Source organism: Stereum hirsutum (assembly GCF_000264905.1).
Source record: "Stereum hirsutum FP-91666 SS1 unplaced genomic scaffold STEHIscaffold_15, whole genome shotgun sequence".
In the NCBI taxonomy this organism is placed as follows: domain Eukaryota; kingdom Fungi; phylum Basidiomycota; class Agaricomycetes; order Russulales; family Stereaceae; genus Stereum; species Stereum hirsutum.
Window position 1 is genome coordinate 1,285,347 of NW_006763145.1, and position 22,467 is coordinate 1,307,813.

Genomic DNA, 22,467 nt, shown 5'->3' on the forward strand with positions numbered 1-22,467 from the left:
TAGCTTACCTAGCCTAGGCTAGGGAGGGGATGAACCGACGTACGTACCGTAGCTTAACCTAGCCTAGGCTAGGGAGGGGATGACCGACGTCGACCGTAGCTTAACCTAGCCTAGGCTAGGGGAGGGGATGACCGACGTCGACCGTAGCTTAACCTAGCCTAAAATTGTTCATATACAGCCTTTTCTGATTTTGAGGTCAATAGAAAACATTCAAACCTTGATATTAGAGTAAGAGATGCATGAAAAGTACATAAGACCATGTAAAAAATTGTCAAAAAGTTGCTAAAATGACTGAAAACGGCTCCGCGTAAGGTCAGGACAGTTCACATTTAAGGACCCCCCGGACCCCCCTCCCCCCTACCCCCGGTTTTTTATTTTATTTATGCCTCCCCCTTGGCCATAACCGTAGTGAATATCACAGATGGATAGCTCATCAGACGTCTGATATTCGATCTTTACGTTCTCATGTTTCTGCGATATATGAGACGTCAATGGAGTGATGCCTCCAATGGGAGCCTCCAGAAAGGAAACCTCAAACTACTCCTCGAGAAAAGATGTGACGTACGTTTGACGCCTACACCATCTCGGGCCCTTACTTCAGACGTCCGGGTCCTTGAATTTCTTCGATGCTAGAGTCAGCGGTCTTTATAACCCATCAATACAGTCTAATGCACTTTCCTAATCTCCAATGTCTTACCCGGAACTGAAACTGATTGCACTTGCTCTGGGCGCGATATCCTACTACGTCGCTCTCACTCCCCCTACTCCGCCAGCAACTTCAAATGATATGATATACTCTGGTCAACTTTTCGAGAAATTGGTTCGGAAGATATCGTTTTCATCGAAGGTAGCTACATTTATTGATGTACGCCAGAATCTTACTCAAGACTCCTCTTCCAGATGTTCGTCACTGCGGCATTCATGTCGGAGATCACAATGCTCGTCTCCACCGCCTACCCAATCTCTATCCCACCACCATTATTTCGCGCGATATGTCCGCGGTTGGAACTTGATGCCGAGAACGTATTATCTACACCACCGCAGTTTCTAGCAGGACTCGCGCTTCTCATTGTGGGTGGAGGGATACGGATGTGGTGCTATAGGGAGCTAGGATCGCTGCACACTTTCGAGGTGGCTGTTCGTCCTGAACATCGTCTTGTAACCAGCGGTCCATACGCGTGGGTTAGACATCCGAGCTATACTGCCGTTTCACTGAGCATCCTCGGACTCATTCTCCTTCATTTCTCGCGAGGAGGGTGGAATGCGGAGTGCGGCATCATGGACTCTGGCAATGGTGCTTGGGTGAAACTCTACATGTTTTTGGCGTTATTCTCGGTCGCCTCATTGTGGAGGAGGGGTATTGTGGAGGATGATATGCTGAAACACCGGTTTGGAGCGGAATGGGAAGGATATAGACAGAGAGTACCGCATCGCTTCATGATAGGGTTCTACTAAGCCTCCGATTCGGTCGTATCTACGCTCGCCTGAGCTATCTCCGGTAGTAACACATATTTAGGTCCAGAATGTATATCGTCCAGATGATTTGAACTTCAAGAATTGTCACACTGGAAAATCGGAAACTCGAGATGAGTATAAGCAGTGGCATATATAGCCAAGAACCGCGGACATCTCCTTGTCTGCCTCGCCACAGTGTGCCGGCAGCCGGAGCGGATTCGGCGATCGGGGTCTGAACTTTAATGCGCCACTGAGAGCGAGCCAACGCGCTATTCGCTTTCCTTGCGCTGTGTCCTAAGGATAACGACTGGGACCATCACTTAGTCCGGCATATGTCAACCTTCCAACCTGACTCCATCCATGTTAGTCTTTCTTGTACCGCAGTAGCCACTGGCATTGTCGCCATTTTGGCTACTCTGGTCTTTCGGTATTATATGAGACGGACTGCCGTCTTCCTACGTGTATATCAATCTAGTTCTATCACAGGCGACGCAATCTGCTCTCTAGGCCATAGTGTTGCTGGGAATACCACGCATGCAATGTCACTCAGAGATATCGTTAAGTCTAGAGTGCCATCGCTTTTTGGTGAACAGGCCGCATTTATACCTAATTTCTGGCTAAGATCGTGAGCGATCCCTTATTGTCTACCACAAGCTCAAGAACTCACTTTCTCTAGTGGACATATACAGACCCTCTACGCATGTCTGCCAGACATTGGTCCCGAAGGCATCATTTATGAACGGTATGTTCGATGGTTCAAGTACCGATGGTTCTTGCGTGGCTGATCAGACTCCTTCGCCACAGCAAGTATCTCAAGACTCAGGATGGAGGTCCGCAACATTTTCTCATATTGATAGAAACATGATGAGGTCAGGTTTTCATATAATCTGCAGGAATTATATCTATAGATTTATACCCTTCAACGATCGTGTTACCGCCGCAGAAAGGGGAGACTCTTCTTATCCTCATGCACGGGCTGGCGGGAGGCTCTCGCGAGCCGTACATCCTTGATTTCGTATCCGACCTGATGAGCTCTCATCGTGTTTGCGTAGCTAAATTTAGAGTTGCCGTGTGCAACGCGCGAGGCTGTAAGTGCATTGCCCTTATCGCCCGCATTTCTACTCACTCCTTGACGAAAGGTTCTCAAACCCCTGTTAGCAGCCCACGACTATATCATGTTAGCTCAGATCACCTTGCTTGCAAGGTCTCTGGACATCCACAAATCGTGGGAAGAACAACGCAGCATCAACCGGCGTTCCCCGGTACTCCCGGCGTTTGCCGTCATTTTATGCTTCGTGCTTGCGTTGAACGCACATTCTTGTCCTCTGTGTTTTTTTGATCCAAAGGCAGCCTCGAGAATGTTTGCTCTCTGAAGATATTATCACCATATGCGTGAAATTTCCGGTTGCGATTTTGTTGCCCACTATCTTCACTGCTTGGTGTACCGCATCAGCATGTCCAGAGTCTGCCAGAGTCCAAAACTCTGCACGGTGTCTGTTCAAGAAGGGTTTGTCGTCAAAACCACAAAGTAACCGAACAATTAGACTCGTTCCCATTCCGCTCGCAAGAGGTTATGACAATATCACATTCTAGTTGATGTGGCTGATAATTTGTGTGGCCCAATACTGTACTTTTTCGACCAAGTGTTCGTGGGAGAATTATGTCAGCCGTGACCTCCGCTGGGCCACGGTTCGTTCAGGTGGGCCACGCGTGACGAACAGGCGAAATTGCTCGCATTTGGCCCAAAAATTGCATTTTTGATGATTTTGTGCGCAAATCGGTCACGATTTTCTGTTCGTGAATCCCTTTGTATGCGTGACGCTGGGACCAAATCTGTTCGTCGACGCAGTCGGCGTGACGCGTGACGAACTGTCACGACCGGGCGATCAGGGAGTGAAGTAAACCCCACAGTTCACGACGAGTTGGAGAGAGGTTGAGGCGGAAAAAGGGTAAGAATATATTGAGTTAAATCGAAAGCCAGGGAATTGACGATCTGGAAACTGGGGAAATACATGCGAGACTTCTAGACTATTTATACTAACTATTCTGTACTGTAGCAAAGGGACTCGAGACTTGGGGAGAATATTTGGAACAATATCTCTAAGTGATGAGTAAGTCAAAAGTGTCCATCATTGTACACTACTAGAACGCCAAGGAAAATAGTGAAGAAAGTCGTAGCGTGTTGCGAGAGGTACACCAAACGAGTTAATCAAGCAGAGCACCAATGCGTAGAGAAACAGTAGGTAAAACAATCAACAGAACAATGGGCCAGTTGGCTGAGTAAGTGGATGAGTAAGAAAACTCGTGAATCAACGCTAAGAGGGTCCCGAATAATCGTACGCCTTTGCAAATGTATAGTACGATCCAATACCTCACTCCCGATACCCAATACTCCTTATTCGAGTGGGGGATGGTCGAGTTGAAAGACCAATTCCCTTATCAGATGGCCCTGACACGAGTTGTGCCTGAAACTCGTCGTTGTCGAGCAAGACGTTGTTGAGATATTCCGTTCTGTACCCAGGACTATTGCGACGAGTCTATAGCGCATGTACGTATTTTATTTGGACTGAAAATACGCTCTGTGGAATATCCTAGAGGCGTTGCAAGGAGGAGGAGAACTGGCGGGTCGGAGTTTGAATCGTTCTACAGGACCGGCAGCTCGGTGCGGCCTCCCATGGTCGAGTTCGAGCGTTCCGCGACTCTTCAACAAAATCATAGAATGTTCAAATAAATTGGGGAAGTGTCCTTGACCGCTTGGCTCCAATCTATCCTTCAGCAGATTTTAGTTCGTGAGGGAAGATGTCACTAGACATAATCCCTACGTCGGGGGAGGATAGGGACTTGGGTCGACGCGCGTGCGGGTACTTCCGAAGAGCTTCTCACGCTGGGTTTCTAGCGACTGGAAGGGGTTGAGAAGACGAAGAAAAACAATAGAATTGTCGAGGAAAATCTGGGGGTGTCGTGAAGCATGTGCGTTCGTGTGTGGGTGGTAATCGGGGGCAGAAATGTACGTAGAAAGTTAAAGAAATAGGAGGAATGTATATGGAATATAGTTCGGACGGCGCTAGGTGGCGTGTCATGGCGGCGGTCATGACACGAACAGTTGGTCGAAAAACTACAGTACAACGAGCACACACGTTTGCATTTGATTTGCATGTATAACGAAGCACGGCCGCCAATGGTATCGGTAATGTTATTTAACAACTCGGATAATAGTTGACTGAAGTACTTCGTTTTACTTCAGAAATGAGAAATTGTACACGTGCCAAAGTAAATATTTCAAGCAAGGTGTCCGGCGACGAAGTCGACACTTCCCCCAGTTAGACGTTTCAGAGAATGCGTCATAATGATTCTATTTGAAATTTCATAGGCGGGGACCACTGATGACCTGCGATGTGCCATTCTGTACTTATCGCATGCATTCCCTTCAAGTCAGTTTTTTGGAATTGGTAAGATGGTCCCTCCTCATATTTGTATCATGACATCATTTACAGTAAATGTTTAGGGTTCTCATTAGGCGCAAATGCTTTGGTCAAATATGCCGGGGAGGAAGGGGCTGAGTGTCCGTTGCAAGCTATAATCAGTGTCGCAAACCTTTGGTACGTCGTCAATTTATTGGTAACAGTGATTCAGGCCAATCTCAAGTTCGTCTAGGGACTATGTCGCAGGAGCCAAATATCTGAAGGGTGGCACCATTCTCAACAAACTCGTATACAACCCAGTCTTGGGACATTACTATCGATCAATTCTCAGAAGAAACCGTCACGCATTCCTTTCTGGGAGGGATTACATCCATAATGAACATCAAGTCGATGAATCCTTGACGCCGCTCCTCTCCGCTCACGAGATTGAGAGGGTCCTAAATTCCCCACTCATGACTCTGACGCGGTTCATTGATCATTTCATCGCACCAATCTCGGGATATTCGTCCAGCACAGAGCTGTATTCGAAGTCAAGTTCTTGCCATTTTATACAGTCATTGAGGATTCCTTGTTTGGCATTGAACAGCGCCGACGATCCAATTACGCAGGCGACAATTCCTTACGTAGAGGTAAATACATCTGATCCTTATACATTTCATGCTGTCATTCTGATGTGAAAGCCTCGATAGAAGTCTCCCTGGTTGACGCTCGCTGTGACAAGCCACGGGGGCCATCTAGGTTGGTTCGATCAACGGTGGAAGCATGGGCACCACCAGCCAATTTTCGAGTTTTTGTCCGCTATCGTTGAGGTGAGCTCCTTGATCATATTGTTTGCTTTCAACGGGCTGTTATACATACATATATATATATATAGTGTAGTCCTCCACGACCGAGAGCTGTGTACTCGATCTCGAATACCGCGCACGGGGACACCTACTGTCAACTCGGGAATGACCGCATAGCCTTCGAGATACTTGGAGATATACACGATCTCCCCTCTACAAGCTCCGGTGGGGCTACTATATCGTCGTAAGGTGACCCTCTATCAATTACTGGAATGTATCCGTTATGCTCAATGCTTCACAGATATATACTGTCTCGGATAATTTATTATGTTTGAGATCTATAACGGCAGATAGCTCAGCATAGACTCGCAATCACTCCCGCGACGAGCGCGGGGAAATCAAATCTAAAGATAGAAATTGAGATCGGTACCCACCCCGCCGCGACGTGTTATCTTGCCGGATAGCGGGTATTCGGGCACGAGTCTAGGTTCCGCACCATTTTACAGCTCGTCCGCGGTGTTGTCGGTTCGTGAACGTCAGGTTCTTGTGATATATCTAATGTACATATGTGTGCTCATAGCTGATTGAGACGCCCAAGGATCAAGCACATAGTTAAAATAGCGACATCGCCTCGTTCCCAAAGGAGTGCCGGAACACAGAGCAAGATTTCGAGTTGAGCGCGGGGTTTACTAGGGTTTACAGGGCACCCAAGTCCACAACGTTGTACCCAATCTACTTGGCTTGGGAATAGCTTCCTTAATGTATCAAGGTGAGTTGTTTCCGCTTTCAAGATACCGGCGGCGGTAACTACGCCCGGAAAACGCTAACCCTGAAAAGCTTGGAGCGAGACGTTCGACAGATTTGGTATATTCATATCCATACGACATGCCCCGACTTGAAGTGCTGCATCTAGCACACCTGGATGCAAAGATGATCATCAGATGTGTGTTCTCGAATTCGAGACTCCAAGAACTGCTATCGCGGTGTAATTCTTCGGAAGACTCCGCAAAACTGTGACGGATGTGATCAAGTGAGAAGGAGTGATCCCAAAATTCCCCGGCGATGAAGACGATCTGTCTCGCTTAAATACAATTTTTACATGTCTTCGAGCTACACCCACATGACGATGGCCACCCGAATCTTTCTAGATGGGCCGGAATACGTGGAACGAACCCAGACAGAGTTTCATCCCCCCGACATCGACATGCAGGCCCTAAAGGATGCCATACCCAAGATCGCTTTCCAGCGCAGCACTCCAAAATCTTTGCTGTATACATCTCCTATCTTTACGGTGTCCGCCGTGCTCTTCTTCTTGAGCAGATTCATCGACTCTGCATATCTATCGGATGGTCTTGATCGGTATCCACCCTTCATTCTCCTCTTAATCCGCTGGACATTTTGGTTGTCGTACTGGGCTCTACAAGGGATAGCATGGGCAGGCTTGTGGACCATAGGTGAGTTTCTCTTATTTACTACTTATATTCAGACCTTGACGGTGATATTTATGTAGGTCACGAAGTATGTTCTCTTCCCTACGAGCGTGAACATTCACTGACACCGTCACCTTCAGTGTGATCATAACAACTTGTCACCGCATAGCGGGGTTAATCATGTGATCGGATTTTTGTGTCATACATGGTTGTTCCTACCGTACTTCTCGTGGCGCATAACCCATCTACGGCACCACAGCTATACTGGATCCTTGGAGAACGATGAGGTGTACGTTCCATACACGCGGTCAGCTTATAGACTTCCACCTCTAGGAAAAACCAGACGGGCACAGTATCGCGAGGCGTTTGAGGAAAGCCCAATATTTGAGCTCAGTCGCCTTGTCATTATGCAATTCTTCGGCATGCGTAAGTAAAAACACAAAGCATTTCTTCCTCGCTCGAAGCATTGTCCATTCTGAAACGTGATTGAATTTTGCAGATACATATTTGACGTGCGTTACTCATCAACATAGTATGTGGTCGATGATTTACTCAATAGCACCTAGGTGTAATACCACGGGTTCCAAGCGCTACCCAGCGGGTGCAAACGTTAGTCACGCTAGCACACATTTCAATCTTGATCTGTCCTTAGACTTCTCGCTGTGACTACATAGCACTGGATTCCCTCCTCGGGCCTCTTTAGCCCGGAGCAGCGATCACAAGTATTAGCATCTAATCTTGGTATCCTCGGAATGCTTGCATTCGTTTGGGTGTGGGCGTGCTACAGCTCCTTTTCGGAGGTCTGCAAAGTTTACATCGTTCCTTTTTTGTTTGCTAACCACTGGTGAGTTTTTCCCCACTTCATAAACTATTCCATGGCTTATGTGCTGGATCATAGGATTGTGGCAATGACCTTCGTGAGAATAATCAGCCGGTCACATTTGGCTGTGTCACTCATGGTCTCAATAGTTACAACACTCTTGCCCGACCGTTCCATTCTACCGCAAAGAGGCTTGGAACAAAGCGAGAGGATCTCTCTCTACTATCGACAGGGTAAGAGCCTTCATATTTCGGCTTTACGTTTTGTTGACACGCCAACCATGTCAGCCATTCCTCGGGTGGGTTGGGCTCATCTTCTTCCTCGGACTCAACCATTACCATACAACGCATCATCTTTTCTCAACGGTGAGGAATAATTCCAAAATATATACAATCTGACTGACAATGCCCCTGTAAACTGGTTTTTGTACAGATACCATTTTGTTCGTAACGTCTTCCTTCTACTCCATATTAGGTTATCTGACAACCATGCAACACAGACAACTTGCCGATGGCGCACAAGGCCATTCGACCTCTTCTTGGAGATATGTATAACTACGACTCAACCGGCGTTTTCTGGGCTTTGAAGCGGTCATTCACAGAGTGCATATTTGTGGAGGACGAAGGAAGCGTCCTATTCTACAAGAACAAGTTGGGCATGCACAAACGTTCTATGGTTATCGGAACGGCTGGAGGTCAAGCGCAGAGCTCATGAGGACATGAGGGATGTTCCTGCTTCGTCCCCTTCACAAATTTCTATACTGCTTCACAATTGCCTTTGATTATATATATATCTCTTAGTGCCACGTCTACGCTCCAGAATGATACATCGTTGTTGCAGTATTCGGGTGGCGGGACATGGACGTGGCTATAGTAGCTTCGCCATTCTCAAGCCGTAGCACTCCCACAGGTAGAACAAAAACCGAAAAACATTGTTGCGGAAACTTCATTCCAATACGAATTTCATAGGGGAGAAACTAAGCGAGGACAGTTGAAGTGTCTGATACTGCTCACATTATAGTACTACAAGTGTAAGTGTGAGAGTGAGTACGGTGTCTTTTCGTACACTACGTATTCGTAGACTTTGAGTTTCCTACCCCCGTTGGCGTCCCACTTTGTGAGCTTCCGATAAAAGTCAGCTCACGCTGGGAATGGCCACGCCTATCCTTGTAGAAGACGATACCTCCCTCGTCCTCTACAAACCAACATTGCGTGAACGAGCGGTAGAGAGCATAGAACGTATTCTGTTCACGGTTACTTAGTATTTGTATGTGAAAGACGAATTAGAGGCCCCACCGTTGAGTCATAATTGTGATGTTCCTTCAATATGCTACGCAGGACTCGAGTTACTTCAGGTAGATTGTCTAAAGACCACGAGATTATCCATCAAATCATTCCGTTTTCTGGGGAAGTACGAATGTACTCACAGAATGGAACTGTCGAAAACAAATGGTGGGCGACATGGTCGTGCGATAACTGCGACACCAAGTATAAAGGTTAGTATGAATAAGGAGTGGAACATTTCAACGTCTTGAAGCGCCTGAAGGACTTACATTATGGAAGAAAAATCGGCCGAACCTCCCCATCACAGGACGATCCACGGTTGCCAATGCTCCTCTGAGAAAAGTCCACTGATCTCCTCTGTAGTGCGGCACCGTAGGATCCGAATGCTGAAGAAAGACAAAGAGGACTACCCAATGATTCGCAAGCTGGCGTGGAATGAACATGGTCAGGAACACGGTAATTGTAAGTGAATGACACGTACAATATACGGGACTATGTAGTATTTGCCAAGCGCGGTAAATCCGTGATGCATGGCATAACGGAACAGAAATATGAGGATTACCGCAATACCTGCATCAGATATGACGATGCTGCTGTACTCTGCAGATTTAAACAACGCTGAGGACGGATAAAAATGCTACTCCTACTACGTTAGTTACAAGTTATTCGCGATATCTTGTTGAGATAGACAGCCATTGTGCTTACGTTCGTTCCTGGGGGATACGATGGGAGTCCCATTGAGTTAAAAAGCAAGTATGCCTGCAGCCCTCCTAACTGCATCAGAAGCAAGCTGATAATAGTATATAAAGGGGCGTCCTCAAAAAAGTCGCTGTATACAATTCTTTCCTGATCCTTCGGGAGACCATAATCACTGCGTGTGCGAGGAACGAAGTTCTCGTCACGCTCCATAGAGCCCGCCGCTTTCTGATGATTATATAGGCAGAAATAAGCCAAGTCCTTCATCGGGTGTCAGGACATAGACTAAGACTGACATGGTGTGCTCTATGCGTGCTGCGCCAGGCGAAATACGGCGTCAAAATCATCTGAGAGAAGTAGAGGGGCTGTAATGCTTTACTGTAAGGCGTAAAATGTTCGTGGCTCACAGAATGGAGGGTGAATCCCACTATATTGTTCACAATCTTATACTGTGAGAGATTTCCGTGGCCCGCTTCGTGAGCTAGAATGTTGCCTTAGTCAGTTCGGTACGAAGAAGGAAGGGTGAAAGACGATACCTAAAGTCCACCAACCCGCTAGTGCAATGCCTTGGAACAACCAATAGGCCGCCCACAATGCGCATCTAATAAATAGCACACCGACACGATGCTCAATTCGAGCTAGCCTTGAAGGCACATCATCGATATGCACGGCAAGAGAGTACAGCAGCCACACTAAGACCAAATGACAGGACACATAATACAGTCCTTTCCATGTCGATTTTCGATACACCGCCTGCGGAATAGCTGCATGTATCTGTGAGAGGCCGACCTATGAATGCATCGTTGATGACGTTGATAAATATCACGAGCATCATGGATTCCAGTAATAAATCAATGCCACATACATCGGGAGGAGTGAAAGGCGTATTCTTGCGCTCCAGATATTCTGGCGAGTCGTTGAATATCATTCCTACGTCGGACGGGGGTCAAGTTTCGAGAGAGGACGGCTGAAGATTGATCAAGCGCAGCGGGAGAGAAAGAAGGGGTGAAAACTACCTACCGAACTCGAGCCACTTATACTATTTGGCACCAGAGATAACGTCGAGATCCGACAGAAATCAGAAGCTACGAATCACGAACGGAATCGGTGTGGGAGATCACACAGTCCACAATTGCCCCGGACACCGCTCGGACACGATGGAGGCGCGATGCTTTCGACATTAGAAGGAAGGAAGGAACTGGTTATGACAGCCATCTTCTTGATGACCAATGGTTTGCCGATGTGGCACACGGACGCGCACCTGAATATACTGGATCGATGCGTCTTCGGCAGTCCGGATCTGGTTTGAAGGTTTTATTATTAAGGGCTTGTGGGATGTATTTGGCTGCCGGAGAAAGGAAAATGGGACACCCCTAGCTTAGGGTTTAAAAGTTGATTCAGTCGCGCCGGGAGAACTGTGTTTGGTTCGACCAAATACTACGTGACTGGCTATCCCCGGCCCGACGTCGTTGAACGAGTCCGGCTACTTGCGAGTAAGTACGCCGGCTTGAGAGCGACGCTGGTTGTCTGTCTCCGCTTATACCTCACATGAATGCCTAGATATTTTTGATATCTCAGGCCTTTTCAAGTTACAAGTCAATTACAAAGGCTCGTGTGTGATCCAACTGCAGACGCAGAAACTTCAAAAAAGAAAATACACAAAGCAAAGGCGGAAAGAAAGATTCATTCACCGAACAGGGCACTGCCATTAAGACACGCGCGAGTCGAAAAAAAGACCGACATACTACGACGGAAGAAACGGACACATGTTCAGTACCGACGAGTCGTTCACAAGTCGGCAGAGCGTATCTTATAGTTGGAAGAGGAGTCAGTGGATTGGAGCGACACGAGCAGTAAAATATTGAGTGAAGTTAACCTACATTAAAGGTTGTCTACCCCATGAGCATTGCCGGAAGGCGTAATTCAATAGCGTCGAAGATGATTGACCAAGGGCCCCAAAGCATGATGTTCATCCTGTCCAAGACTGCCTGGAAGGCCTTCACCGCTATTATAGTCGTATTTACCAATCCGACTATACAGGCGGAGCGGGTCCCGAGGAATGAATTGGATGGCTGGGACGCCCGCGGGTGTGATTTTTGCAAGGCTCTGGACCGTGAATGGGGAACGGCTCTGGGTGACGGTGCGACCATCATTGCGAAGACCGGTACGTTCAGAGGACGTGAGCTGCTGAATGTTCTTTCCGGGATACATTTCGCGAGCTGTGTGAAGAGCAGAGTATGCGGCCCCTAATAATATTCGAGGTTCAACATACATATGTGCGAAGCAATATTGCTGAGAATGAATGAGATGCTTACCCGATATCCATGCATGATGAAACGAAAGGTGCTCCCCGGCGAAGAAAATTCGTCCATCGTTTTCAGAAGCCCGATAAGCGTCGAATCTATCCAGCCACTGCCCTGGGAGAAACATGGCGGCCCCCGTCGCTGTTGAACTTGACCAGACAACGTCAAACGTCTCGATGAGCAAGTCTGTGACGGTGAGATTGGGATTGGGAGGATCCTCGAGGTCGGCAAGACGCCCTTTGTAAACTTTCTCTAGAGCATCGAGGGCAAGGCTTCGGCGCTCGAGCGGGGTCAGAGGAAGCCAGGTAGCGGCGTCGGTCATCCTGACCAGTCGAAGAAAGTGTGAGTGTTTTCGCCAGACAGAGGAAACCGCGATCGCACGAACCATGCATATATGAGAAGCACACCCTCTGGTCCTTTGGAGCCGTCGTTCGCGGAAGACTGAATACCGTACGAAGGAAAGACAATCCAGCGGATGGGCAGGTCTGTCGTAGTCTGACCACCCCTTGACGGGTTTTCTACTAGTTCCCAGAACCGTTTCTTGAAACGCATGCCCATCTTGTACAGCAGCTCGATGTGCATGGATCGAATCGCCATCTCCTTCGCCGGCGTCCAGATCGGACGAGCGATGATCATCTTGAGTGCGGCGGGAGGAATGGCGAGCACGACCTTGTCGAAAGCTGCTACGATCTTCCCGTTGTACCCTGTCGCGGTGATCTCAACAAAGTCGACACCTCTACACGTCTTCGGCTGCACCGAGTTGACGCGGGCCCCAAACGTTACGTGTTCGTTGCCGATCATAGCGAGCATTGCCTCAGGGAGACAGGTCATACCGTTGGCGATGGTCTTCCAGTTCTCCTCTCCGAAGTCGAGATTCTGCATGATCATCTCGGGGACGCTGAGGGCGAACTCGTTCGTTTGAGACTCCATGGTTTCGATGAAGTCGATAACAGAGGGTGGATAGTTTGCGACGTGTTGCAGGTAGGCGCGGAATGGGAAGGTGTCCCATTTCTGGGCTAAGGCACGGAAAACGGATTCGAACTTCTCTAACCCATCGTCAAGGGCCCTCTTGAGAGGAAAATCGTCCATCAACTTTTGGATCGCGTTTTTGAGGAGGTCTGCTGCGGTGGAGGTTGCGTAGAAAGCGGGAACATCCCAGCCTATCGCTTTGGCCGACAGGCTCTCGCCCCCTGAAGCGCTGACACCACGGTCTATGATCTTCCCATTGACGTAGGTCTGGTTACCCTGCGACTTGAGGACGTACTTGATGAGTTCAACGTGCCTGTCGTCCTTGGGGCGGTCGCGGTCGTTGTGCTCGTTGAGATAGGCGACGAGATCAGTGGTGATACGGTGCGCTGCAGAATCAGGGATGCGCATCGCGCCCGCTTCGAAATACTGATCCTTCTCGTGCGAGAAGTAGTGCGTAAGGACGCGACCACCGACACGTTCAGTACCTTCGAAGATATGAAAGCTGATGTCCGGGTCGGCCCTCTTCAAGAGCAGAGCAGTGTAGAGGCCAGCGATTCCGCCGCCGACGATGCCGACAGCTATGCGTTCTCCGCAGGGGCAGCTGCAATCTATGCACAAAACAAACGCATGTAAGTACATCATAGCGAGAAAATCATGATAAACAGTAGAACTGGCGTACGACAACCGTTTGCGGGATGGGTGCTAGAGGTCAGATTTTCTGGTGTAGGCATGTTTTAGTCGAGGGTAGGAAAGACTTGGGCAGAAAGATTGAGCTAGGGCGTATGGCGTTTATGGAAAAAGATGTCAGAGAATGTCGTTACTTGGAAGAACGCGGAGACCTACATATACTCATGCGTTCGCCCAAGACCCTGAAGTATATGAGTCTAAGTCGGCCCACAAGTATCATCATGTGGAGCGCACGAAAATCTCGAGAAACCTAAGTTCAGACGGAGGCTGAGCGCAACTTCTTCATGTGCTGCTAAAGAATCCGAGTATCATCCAGTGTAGGAATGAAAATCTCGAAAGAATCCGGGTTTAGACGCTGACTAGGCCCGGATCCTTCTTTCTATATTCCTCTAGAAGATGAGTATCGTCATGTGTAGCGCAGACATGCTCAAGAAACCCAGGTTCAGACAGTGGCTGAGCGTAAATTAAATACTTCACACTCTGCTGCCGGAAAACATGAGTGTCGTCAGGTGGAGCGGACGACAAGTTCGAAAGATCCGAATTTAGACGGTAGCTGAGCGCAGATACTTCATGTGCTGCTGGAGAACATGAGTATATTGTAACATTTTGAGTTTGCGCACCCTACCAGAGCCCAAGCAATAGGATGTAACGAGATGAGCCACAGTCCAGACGACTAGATAGTGGTGACCATGCTCGACTTAGAGCGATGAATGGTGAAAGCGCTGACGGGCCATCTTCGGACAGACTATGAATTATGACGATGCCGACACCACAGATACTTCTCGAAATCCTTTCGAAGGTCACTGTGGGGACTATTCTATTGAGGTTATAATTGCGGGGTATATTGGGAATCAAACCCAAACTGCCATGAACTGCGAGGTTGCTGCCTCTAGAACATAGACTGCTTGAGTGCTCCAGGCCCCACACTTACCATCTCAAGCACAGACTACCAAAGTAACTGATGACTGAGATGAGCGAAGACGTGCGAGGTCGCCTAGCACGGTGTCTTCGTTCTATCTTCATAGCGTTTGGGAGCAAGCGAAAGGTCTTTACGTCCTCGTTTAGGGAATAAACCACGTCGTGGCTTCCACCTAGATCAAATGTGAATGAGTGTAAGCTACATTCATGAGCATTGAGGCTCACGGAAGATGAGCACAGCGGGGAACGAGAGCTTCAACTCTCCCTGTCGAAGCCGCGACTTCGAAGACCAAAGTTAGCGGTTCCGTACATATCATGTAGACTTCAGAAGGTAAAGTATGACGTACCGCACGTCCACAGCCTGATTAGACTGATTTCTCGCCAGAATGTCTTCTCTAAGAGTGCGAGTTTGTCTGAATGAGTGTGCGCCACTTCAGAAGCAACCCTTGAGTCTATGGCTAGTAAGAAATGCGGACCCACTTCATGTTACAGTCTGAGACTCTGTTGTTCGATGTTGCAGACTTCGAACCGGGATGGAGCTTCGCCTGGTCTGTTGTGGTACAGTGCCGTGGTTGGAGATCCCACACGCGAACTCATTTCATGTAGGTCACTGACCTCTGGGCCGCGCTCGGACGCCTCGATTACGGCTGGACCTCAAAGTGGGCGATACGCAACGCAAGCCGTGATCTGGACGTGGAACCAACTAACTTGAATGAAGACGAAGATTCCGGCGATGCTATGAGGAGTATACCCCTAAAGAATAGTTCATCATATCGAAAACGCAACGCAGAGCATATGGTTATGGGAGTCCTCAAGTACGCCGAAGACCGAATAATTATCAGCTCACAGGGGAACGTGAAGACGACTGTATCAAGCCCTCCCTCGATCCAATTAAATAAATATCCTTGCCATCCCGACATCCTTGACCTATCCCGACACAGAATAAATCAATGAAGACGCACGATCCAAAAGAGAAATGTTCTCTCAGCGCTTAGAATTTCAAGTATCATCCGAAAACTGACAAGTGCTCCTCTCGTTTCACGATGCTTTCTTCCGATTTTGGACTTTCGCCGCTCGCGATCGAGTTCATCGTGCATTCAGATCAATGAGCTAAGACTGTCAAGGTCAAGTAAACGTCGAGTGACAGAGTCAGGTCCAGAGTGGGTATGGAGGCATATACTGCTCTCATGAGCGCTCTGCACTCGAACAGTGCCACTGTGGCGAGATATGGCTAGGACTAGATAGATCATAGGCATGCTGAGTTACATGGGTGAGGTGACTTGAGCGCTCAACGAACCCTGACCGCCATTCTCACTCAACAAAAGAATTGTTGCACAAAGCTTAGAGAGCACGAGCACAGGTCACTCAATCACAGAAAAAAATATGAATCGCAGCCCAAGCCAACCAGGAGAGACTGTCGAGGCCAGAACATCTTCTGAGAACTGTGACCTGCGGTACGATGCTTCTCTAATTGCTTGTGCGGGAGCGTTTCTGCGCACGAGAAAAGCGGGCAGGGGGTCTATTGTGAGGAGAGCAAGAGAACCCGGTAATGCTTTTGGAAGGAGGGGTCATATCGCAGAATTAGCGATACATGAGCCCGCCGAAGATGAGCATGGTTACGCCTGCTCTACATGTAACGCAGGATAGGACCAGCGCCAGCACAACAGCTGCTGAAAGCGGGCGTAGTTAAGTGAGCAGCACACCTGAACAGGCGGGCAACGTGTCTTCAACCTGCGGTAGGATGCTGGACAGCAGCAGATTGCGAGAGGCTACAAGGGACTCGAAGGAGGAAGCGACAACGAGAGGTGAATGAATCTATGGATTCATTGCACACCACACCTTCCGTGAGCCCAGATGGAAAAGCCATCAAAACGCTCTGCCATCCCCCCTCAACAATAAAATCATCGCGCAGAGCTAAGAGAGCATGAACATCTGATGTCAAAGTCCCGGAAAATATCTGTAGCCTAGGTCATGAAAAGACTGTTGTTGCCAGAACATTTTTCGAGATCCTTGACCTACGGCGCAATGCTTTTCTTTGACTGTGAGGGATCGTTCTGGCCCACGCGAAATGCGGAAAACGGCCTCAGAGAAAAGAGGAATAGGAAGAAAATGGCATGACGTTTGGAAGAAGCAAGGGCTCGCACCGCAGAACTAGCGCTGAATGCATGATCAAGAGGCATAGGTCGCAGGCAGGCCGTATCATAATCTAACCTGTGGGTGCTCGGTCAGCGCTGGGTAGACTGTAACAGCAGTAGATGACAAGAGCGTGCGAGGATTCAACAGGAGATATCCATACTAAAATACAGGGATTCATCTCCCTGTCACCGCGGAAGGAAAGCCACTAAAACGCATCTGTCGGCAAGGGTGTCAAAGATAAACGAGAGGTGGCTCAAGAACTGCACCACAACGTGAGAACATGGCGAGGAGCGTTGAGGAGCGTACGTGTCGTTCCAAAATGGTTCAGATAATCTGATGAAGGTGTGACTCGGGGTGAGTATGTATGAGGGCATACAAGGCCTCCAGGAGGTTGACTCTTTCCCCGATACTCAAACGATGGCGGTCTGCGCCAGGCGCTGCCCACGTTTAACATGACCGAAGTCTATCGCTTCCTCACCGTACCGTCTGGATCGTCAGAGCTAATACATAACGATGAGGTTTTCACAACACAGGAGGAGGCTTCCACAACAAAAGGAGCCCCGTAGATCATCGCCCAAAAACGTGTTTCGTGAATTCGCCTGAGCCTTGAGGCCTTGAGGCGGGCCACGCCGGAAGAAGAAAGAGGAAAACAAAGGGCGCCAACGTTCACGGTGACGTTCCAGGTGTTGGGGTAAGGTCTAGTCCACGCGGAGAAAGAAAAGCAAAAGTAAAAAGCCGCCACCCAGCTCACCTGTCGTCTCCTCTTTTTTTTTTCGCGACTTGTTTGAACTTTGCATCGTCCTCGAGGTTGGGGACAGGCGAATTCAAAAACTCGCAGGCTTCGCTGTTTCCTGATGTGGCCAGTGGCGGGCACACGCGCCGGCGGCTCGCAGGCGCAACGACAACCTCTCAACCACCAGCCCCATCCGCATCCCCCGCCGTCGCCGTCGCCTGCTCACTCGTCTCTGCAGGCTCCTCATCCACAGCATCCACCGCCGTATCAGAATCATCACCAATACCAACAATACCAACAACACCAGCAAAACCCGAACCCGCACCCGAACCCGGGCACGATCCGTATCCCCATGTTGGCCTCCGTCAACCAGCAGAACAAGAACCAGTTCCATCTCCAGCAACAGCAACAGCAGCAGCAGCAGCAACAACAACAACAACAGCAGCAGCAGCAGCAACAACAGCAGCAGCAACAACAGCAACAGGGAGGACCGCAGAACGGCAATGATATCCCACCGCCGCCGTTGAACGGACAGGACTTTACGCTGTCGAATGTGTTGCATTTCTTGCAGTCGGAGTGGAGGAGGTATGAGCGGGACAGAAATGAGTGGGAGATTGAACGTGCGGAGATGAGGGTGCGTTTCCTTCGTTCTTGTTCGCCAGGTTGGGTTGGGTGTTTTGTTGACGTTGTTGACGTTGGTGTCGTCGTGTGCAGGCACGGATCGCGCTGCTCGAGGGCGAGCGGAGGTCGTTTGAGAATATCAAGGTCGACCTTATGCGCCGTATCAAAATGCTCGAATACGCACTTCGCATCGAACGGTGCGTCTTTCGTTATACGTTCTCGTTATCTCTCGTCTTATGCAATCCACTGACTGACATGTTCCCCGTCCTCTTACGCGTCGACGTGTCCATCCGCCCATCCCACACTCTCACACTCTTATAACGTCTGCATTAACATTCAACCTTATCCACAAACACGTCCACAGTTCCAAACAACTCTCCCAACCCTCCCAAGCCCCGAAACACGCATCAGCACCCAACGCAACCGCCCAAAGCGCAGGCGCACAATCCCAAAAGGACGAGGTGTTGAGCCATAAAGAAGGCAGCAGCGGGAGTTCGCCACGCAGTGAAGGTCCGTCTCATCTTCTCTTCGCCAATTCTACTTCCACTACTAACCTTCCTCTTCAATTATTCGTCGCGCACACATGATTCAGATTCTCCCCTCCCCGAGCCCCGGATACCCAACGGTGCCACCACCGGCGGACCCGGCAGCGTAGGCGGCGGCGGCGGCGGCGGCGCTTCTGGTGCTGGTGCTGGTGGACCTGCAGGAGGCGGTCGACCCCTCACATGGGCAGGCACTGCGACCTCGAACTGGCAGGGCACCACAGGGACGGGCACAGGTGGACCCGCGGCTGCGATCGCTGCGTCTGCGTTGGGGAAGCCGCCGCCGGGGAGGGACCCGAAGAGTCGGGCGAGGAGTAGGGATTATTTGAAGCAGTGCGTTTTCCTCCTTTGACTTCCCATTATCCTTTCACTACTCTGCTCTGTACTACACCGCGCTGTCGACTGAAAATCACGAACTGACGAACTGATTGGAATGATGACGAATCGAACACAGATGCCTTCAAGAGATCTCATACCTCACCTCCCACCAAGCAATGAACCCCCTCCCGACCCGACAACTCCTCTCCAACCCAACATCCACCAACAACAACAATAACCCCAACGGTCCCCCTCCACCCCCTAATCCCACGCACCCCAACGCGTCGAACACGTCCCTCAGTCTTCCGAACGTTCCTTCGTTCGACTCGATTGGTGCTGCAGGGATGGGAGGCGCAGGGGGGATGGGTGGAGGAGCAGGTGCTGGAGGAATGGGAATGAATCCGTACGCGACGAGGCCAAGGAAGATCATGCCTGACGTCGGCGGTGGCGTCGGAAAAGAGTTCCCACTGATGAACGGCGCCAGTCTTCCCGGGCCTTTGGGCATCGGGGGAGGGCCGGGGAGTGTGGGGCCTGGACAGAGTATGATCCAACAGCAGCAGGGACCGGGGTCGGCGCCTGCGACGGGGGGACCGCAGATTCCGATGTTGGATAGGGGGTTGACGACGGGTGGGGCGAATCATCAGGGGGTGGTTCAGCAACAACAACAAGGACAGCAGCAGCAAGGACAACAACAAGGACAGGGACAGCCGGCGTCTGGGCCAGGTGCTGGACAGGAGGGTGGGGATTTGAGTGCGGCGAATACGACGATTTCGAGGGAAGGTGGGCCGGCAGGAGGAGGAGGAGGAGGGCAAGGAGTGGGCGCGGGAGCGTTCGATGCGCAGAGTGTCCCTACGGCTATTTTCCGCCCGGAGGGGAATTGGAAGGAACAGTTGAGGCTTTCGCATGAGGCGGATCAGGCAACGCGGGCGCGGGTGCGGGTGCAGGGGTGGGATTCGGGGAGTAGTGCCGGGATGGGTGAAGGCGAGGGTGAGGAGGGTGAAGGGGAGGGCGAGGAGGAGGAGGAGGAGGAAGGGGAGGGAGAGAGTGAGGTTGGGGTGGGGAGTGAGGCGGAGGAGGGAGAGGAGGTGCAGGATGGGAAGGTGTGGAAGGCGAAGAGGACGTTGAGGAAGTCAGTTTGAGTTTTTCTTTTCTTTTTTCTCTCTCCACTTTATTGGCCCGTTCGTCTTCTCCTTGTCGCTGTGCGCCGTTTGGAGAAGCGACTCTCATCACTCATGCTCATGAACCGAAACTGACCTATGCTTGCGCCCCCCCTTCGTCTGGTTGTATTCTATTCCTTTCTCCCTCTCTCGGTTTCTACAGTCACCTAGACGCCGTGCGCGCGATCGCGTTCCACCCGACCGAACTCTGCCTCGCAACAGGCGGTGACGACTGCACGGTCAAAATATGGCGCATGGACGTCGCCGGCCTCGCTTCTTCCGCGTGCGTCCACCTTCTCCTATTTTCTTTTGCATTATGCTCTTTCGTCGCTGATGGGTTTCCGCATGGTTTCCTCGTGGGTGGACATGCATTCACGGTGCTTCTTCTTCCTCGCTCGTTTTGCGCTCGAACGTGCGCCACTCACGGCTACGCCACAACATCACACTCAAAAATACACCCCCCATTCCAAAAATACAACACACAAAACGAAACACGAAAACAGCACCCGCGCCATAACCGAAGTCGAACCCCAACTGACCCTCCGCGGCCACTCCGCCGCCATAACCCGCCTGATCATCTCCCCCTCCAAACAGCTCCTCTACTCCGCCTCTCTCGACTCGACCGTCCGCGTCTGGGCGCTCCCCCCTCCGTCGCACACGACCTACGCGCCCTTCGACGTCTCGAGGCTCAGGGGAGAGTTGATCGGACATACGGACGCGGTGTGGGATTTGGCGCTCGTGAGGGATGAGAGTACGTTGATTAGTTGTGGGGCGGAGGGGAGTGTTAAGGTTTGGGATGTAGGGAGAGCGGGGGGGAGGGAGGGGGCGAGGTTGAGGGTTGGGTGGATGTATGGGGGGTTGAAGGAGGAGAGGGTGGAGGGTGAGGGCGAGGGCGCAGGGGAAGGGGAAGAAGAGGAGAAGGGCGAGACTGATGGGGATGAGGATGAGGATGTGGAGAAGGATGAGGGAGATGAGGTGCCGGGGGCGACGGCGGTGGAGGCGATCAAGGTGGATTTGAAGAAGGTGGCGGTGGCGTATACGAATGGGGTGATCAAGATATTCGATATCGAGGATGGGAGAGAGTTGATGAGGTTGTCGGGCGGGGCGAGTGAGGCGGATGGTGCGTTGCTTTTTTTTTTTCGTTACCAAACAAATTGTTGACTGAGTGGTTTGGTTTTGGTAGATGAAGCGTCGTGGGGACAAGCGAACAGTATCGTTTCGCATCCGACGATGCCGATACTCATCACTGCTCACGAAGACAAGCGCATCCGGATGTTCGACATCATCACCGGTAGGCTTCTCCTCTTCCTTTTTCTCCCTCTCTATTGAACTAATCAAACACAACTCCCCACTCCAGGTCAATGCACCCACTCCATGCCCGCCCACCTCGACGGCGTCACCTCGCTCTCCATCGACCCCTCCGGCTTCTCGCTCGTCTCCGGCGGCCACGACTGCTCCGTCCGCTTCTGGGACATCCTCGGCTCGCGCGCGTGCGTGCAGGAGATCTCGAGCCATCGGGAGAAGGCGGAGGAGGGCGTGTTGGACGTGATGTTCCATGCGAGTTTGCCGTTTATGGCGAGTGCGGGGGCGGATGGGGTGGTTAAGCTTTATGCGTCGTCGTGAGTTGTGAGGTGATGAGTGGGAGGGAAAAGGGAGAGATGAGAGGGCGGGATTTTTCTTGGAGTGGAGTGGAGTAGATACCTTTTTCTTTTTAATTATTTTTCTTGTGTTCTTACTCGGTCTGCTCTTGTTCGTCTTCGATATCCTATGTTCATCGTGTTACGCGGAACGTCGAAAATCACTCTTGGCTGACTTAGGATGCAGACCGAGGCCATTCCTTGTCGCTGAGTCTATAAGAAGGTAGACTGTGAAGAGTTGTCTGAAATCTGTGTCGGGCATCGCAAAAGGATTCCCGACGGACGACGAGCCAGCGCAATTTAACTTGTGGCGCGAACTTGTAACTTGACTTGCCTGCCAAATCGGGCATGACTTAATGGAACAAACTTGTGGCACTTGCGTACCTCTCACTTGTGGCGCACTTGTGCTCCTATAATCCTCGATAACCATGTAGCTCACCAGCGATGACACCCATAAGTATCACACCTGGTGTGCCCTACATGGTTATTCTCCCTCTTCCCGTGTTGACGCGTATCTCAACTACGAATCTTTGTTACTCCTGCTCCGACTCGCTC

At 50.4% G+C, this 22,467-nt stretch overlaps 5 protein-coding genes across 5 annotated transcripts; 3 read left to right on the forward strand and 2 right to left on the reverse strand.

Moving 5' to 3' along the window:
• Positions 1 to 688: 688 nt before the first annotated feature.
• STEHIDRAFT_161093 (ICMT-domain-containing protein) lies at positions 689 to 1,455 on the forward strand (the record flags this gene model as incomplete). Its single annotated transcript, XM_007308602.1, has 2 exons — positions 689 to 847; positions 901 to 1,455. The coding sequence occupies 2 exons, from the start codon at positions 689 to 691 to the stop codon at positions 1,453 to 1,455; spliced, it is 714 nt and encodes a 237-aa protein (XP_007308664.1).
• Positions 1,456 to 6,761: 5,306 nt separating this feature from the next.
• STEHIDRAFT_161094 (delta-12 fatty acid desaturase protein) lies at positions 6,762 to 8,626 on the forward strand (the record flags this gene model as incomplete). The annotated part of the gene is made up of 11 exons (XM_007308603.1): positions 6,762 to 7,116; positions 7,173 to 7,180; positions 7,233 to 7,518; positions 7,592 to 7,604; positions 7,659 to 7,701; positions 7,767 to 7,936; positions 7,991 to 8,009; positions 8,062 to 8,145; positions 8,200 to 8,277; positions 8,345 to 8,354; positions 8,412 to 8,626. The coding sequence occupies 11 exons, from the start codon at positions 6,762 to 6,764 to the stop codon at positions 8,624 to 8,626; spliced, it is 1,281 nt and encodes a 426-aa protein (XP_007308665.1).
• Positions 8,627 to 8,978: 352 nt separating this feature from the next.
• On the reverse strand, positions 8,979 to 10,819 carry STEHIDRAFT_65030 (fatty acid conjugase; the record flags this gene model as incomplete). Its single annotated transcript, XM_007308285.1, has 10 exons — positions 8,979 to 9,155; positions 9,208 to 9,275; positions 9,339 to 9,387; positions 9,465 to 9,620; positions 9,677 to 9,832; positions 9,901 to 10,119; positions 10,188 to 10,238; positions 10,299 to 10,372; positions 10,428 to 10,680; positions 10,757 to 10,819. The coding sequence occupies 10 exons, from the start codon at positions 10,817 to 10,819 to the stop codon at positions 8,979 to 8,981; spliced, it is 1,266 nt and encodes a 421-aa protein (XP_007308347.1).
• Positions 10,820 to 12,204: 1,385 nt separating this feature from the next.
• STEHIDRAFT_19435 (amine oxidase) lies at positions 12,205 to 13,739 on the reverse strand (the record flags this gene model as incomplete). The annotated part of the gene is made up of 2 exons (XM_007308231.1): positions 12,205 to 12,517; positions 12,580 to 13,739. Coding segments are annotated over 2 exons (1,473 nt in total), but the record flags the coding sequence as incomplete, so codon positions are not given.
• Positions 13,740 to 17,820: 4,081 nt separating this feature from the next.
• On the forward strand, positions 17,821 to 22,083 carry STEHIDRAFT_84957 (WD40 repeat-like protein). The gene is made up of 9 exons (XM_007308604.1): positions 17,821 to 18,271; positions 18,352 to 18,455; positions 18,623 to 18,768; positions 18,851 to 19,133; positions 19,255 to 20,247; positions 20,439 to 20,558; positions 20,779 to 21,395; positions 21,459 to 21,566; positions 21,633 to 22,083. Exons 1-9 carry the CDS (start codon positions 17,990 to 17,992, stop codon positions 21,896 to 21,898), a joined length of 2,919 nt encoding a protein of 972 aa, XP_007308666.1. The 5' UTR covers positions 17,821 to 17,989; the 3' UTR covers positions 21,899 to 22,083.
• The last annotated feature ends 384 nt before the right edge of the window (positions 22,084 to 22,467 follow it).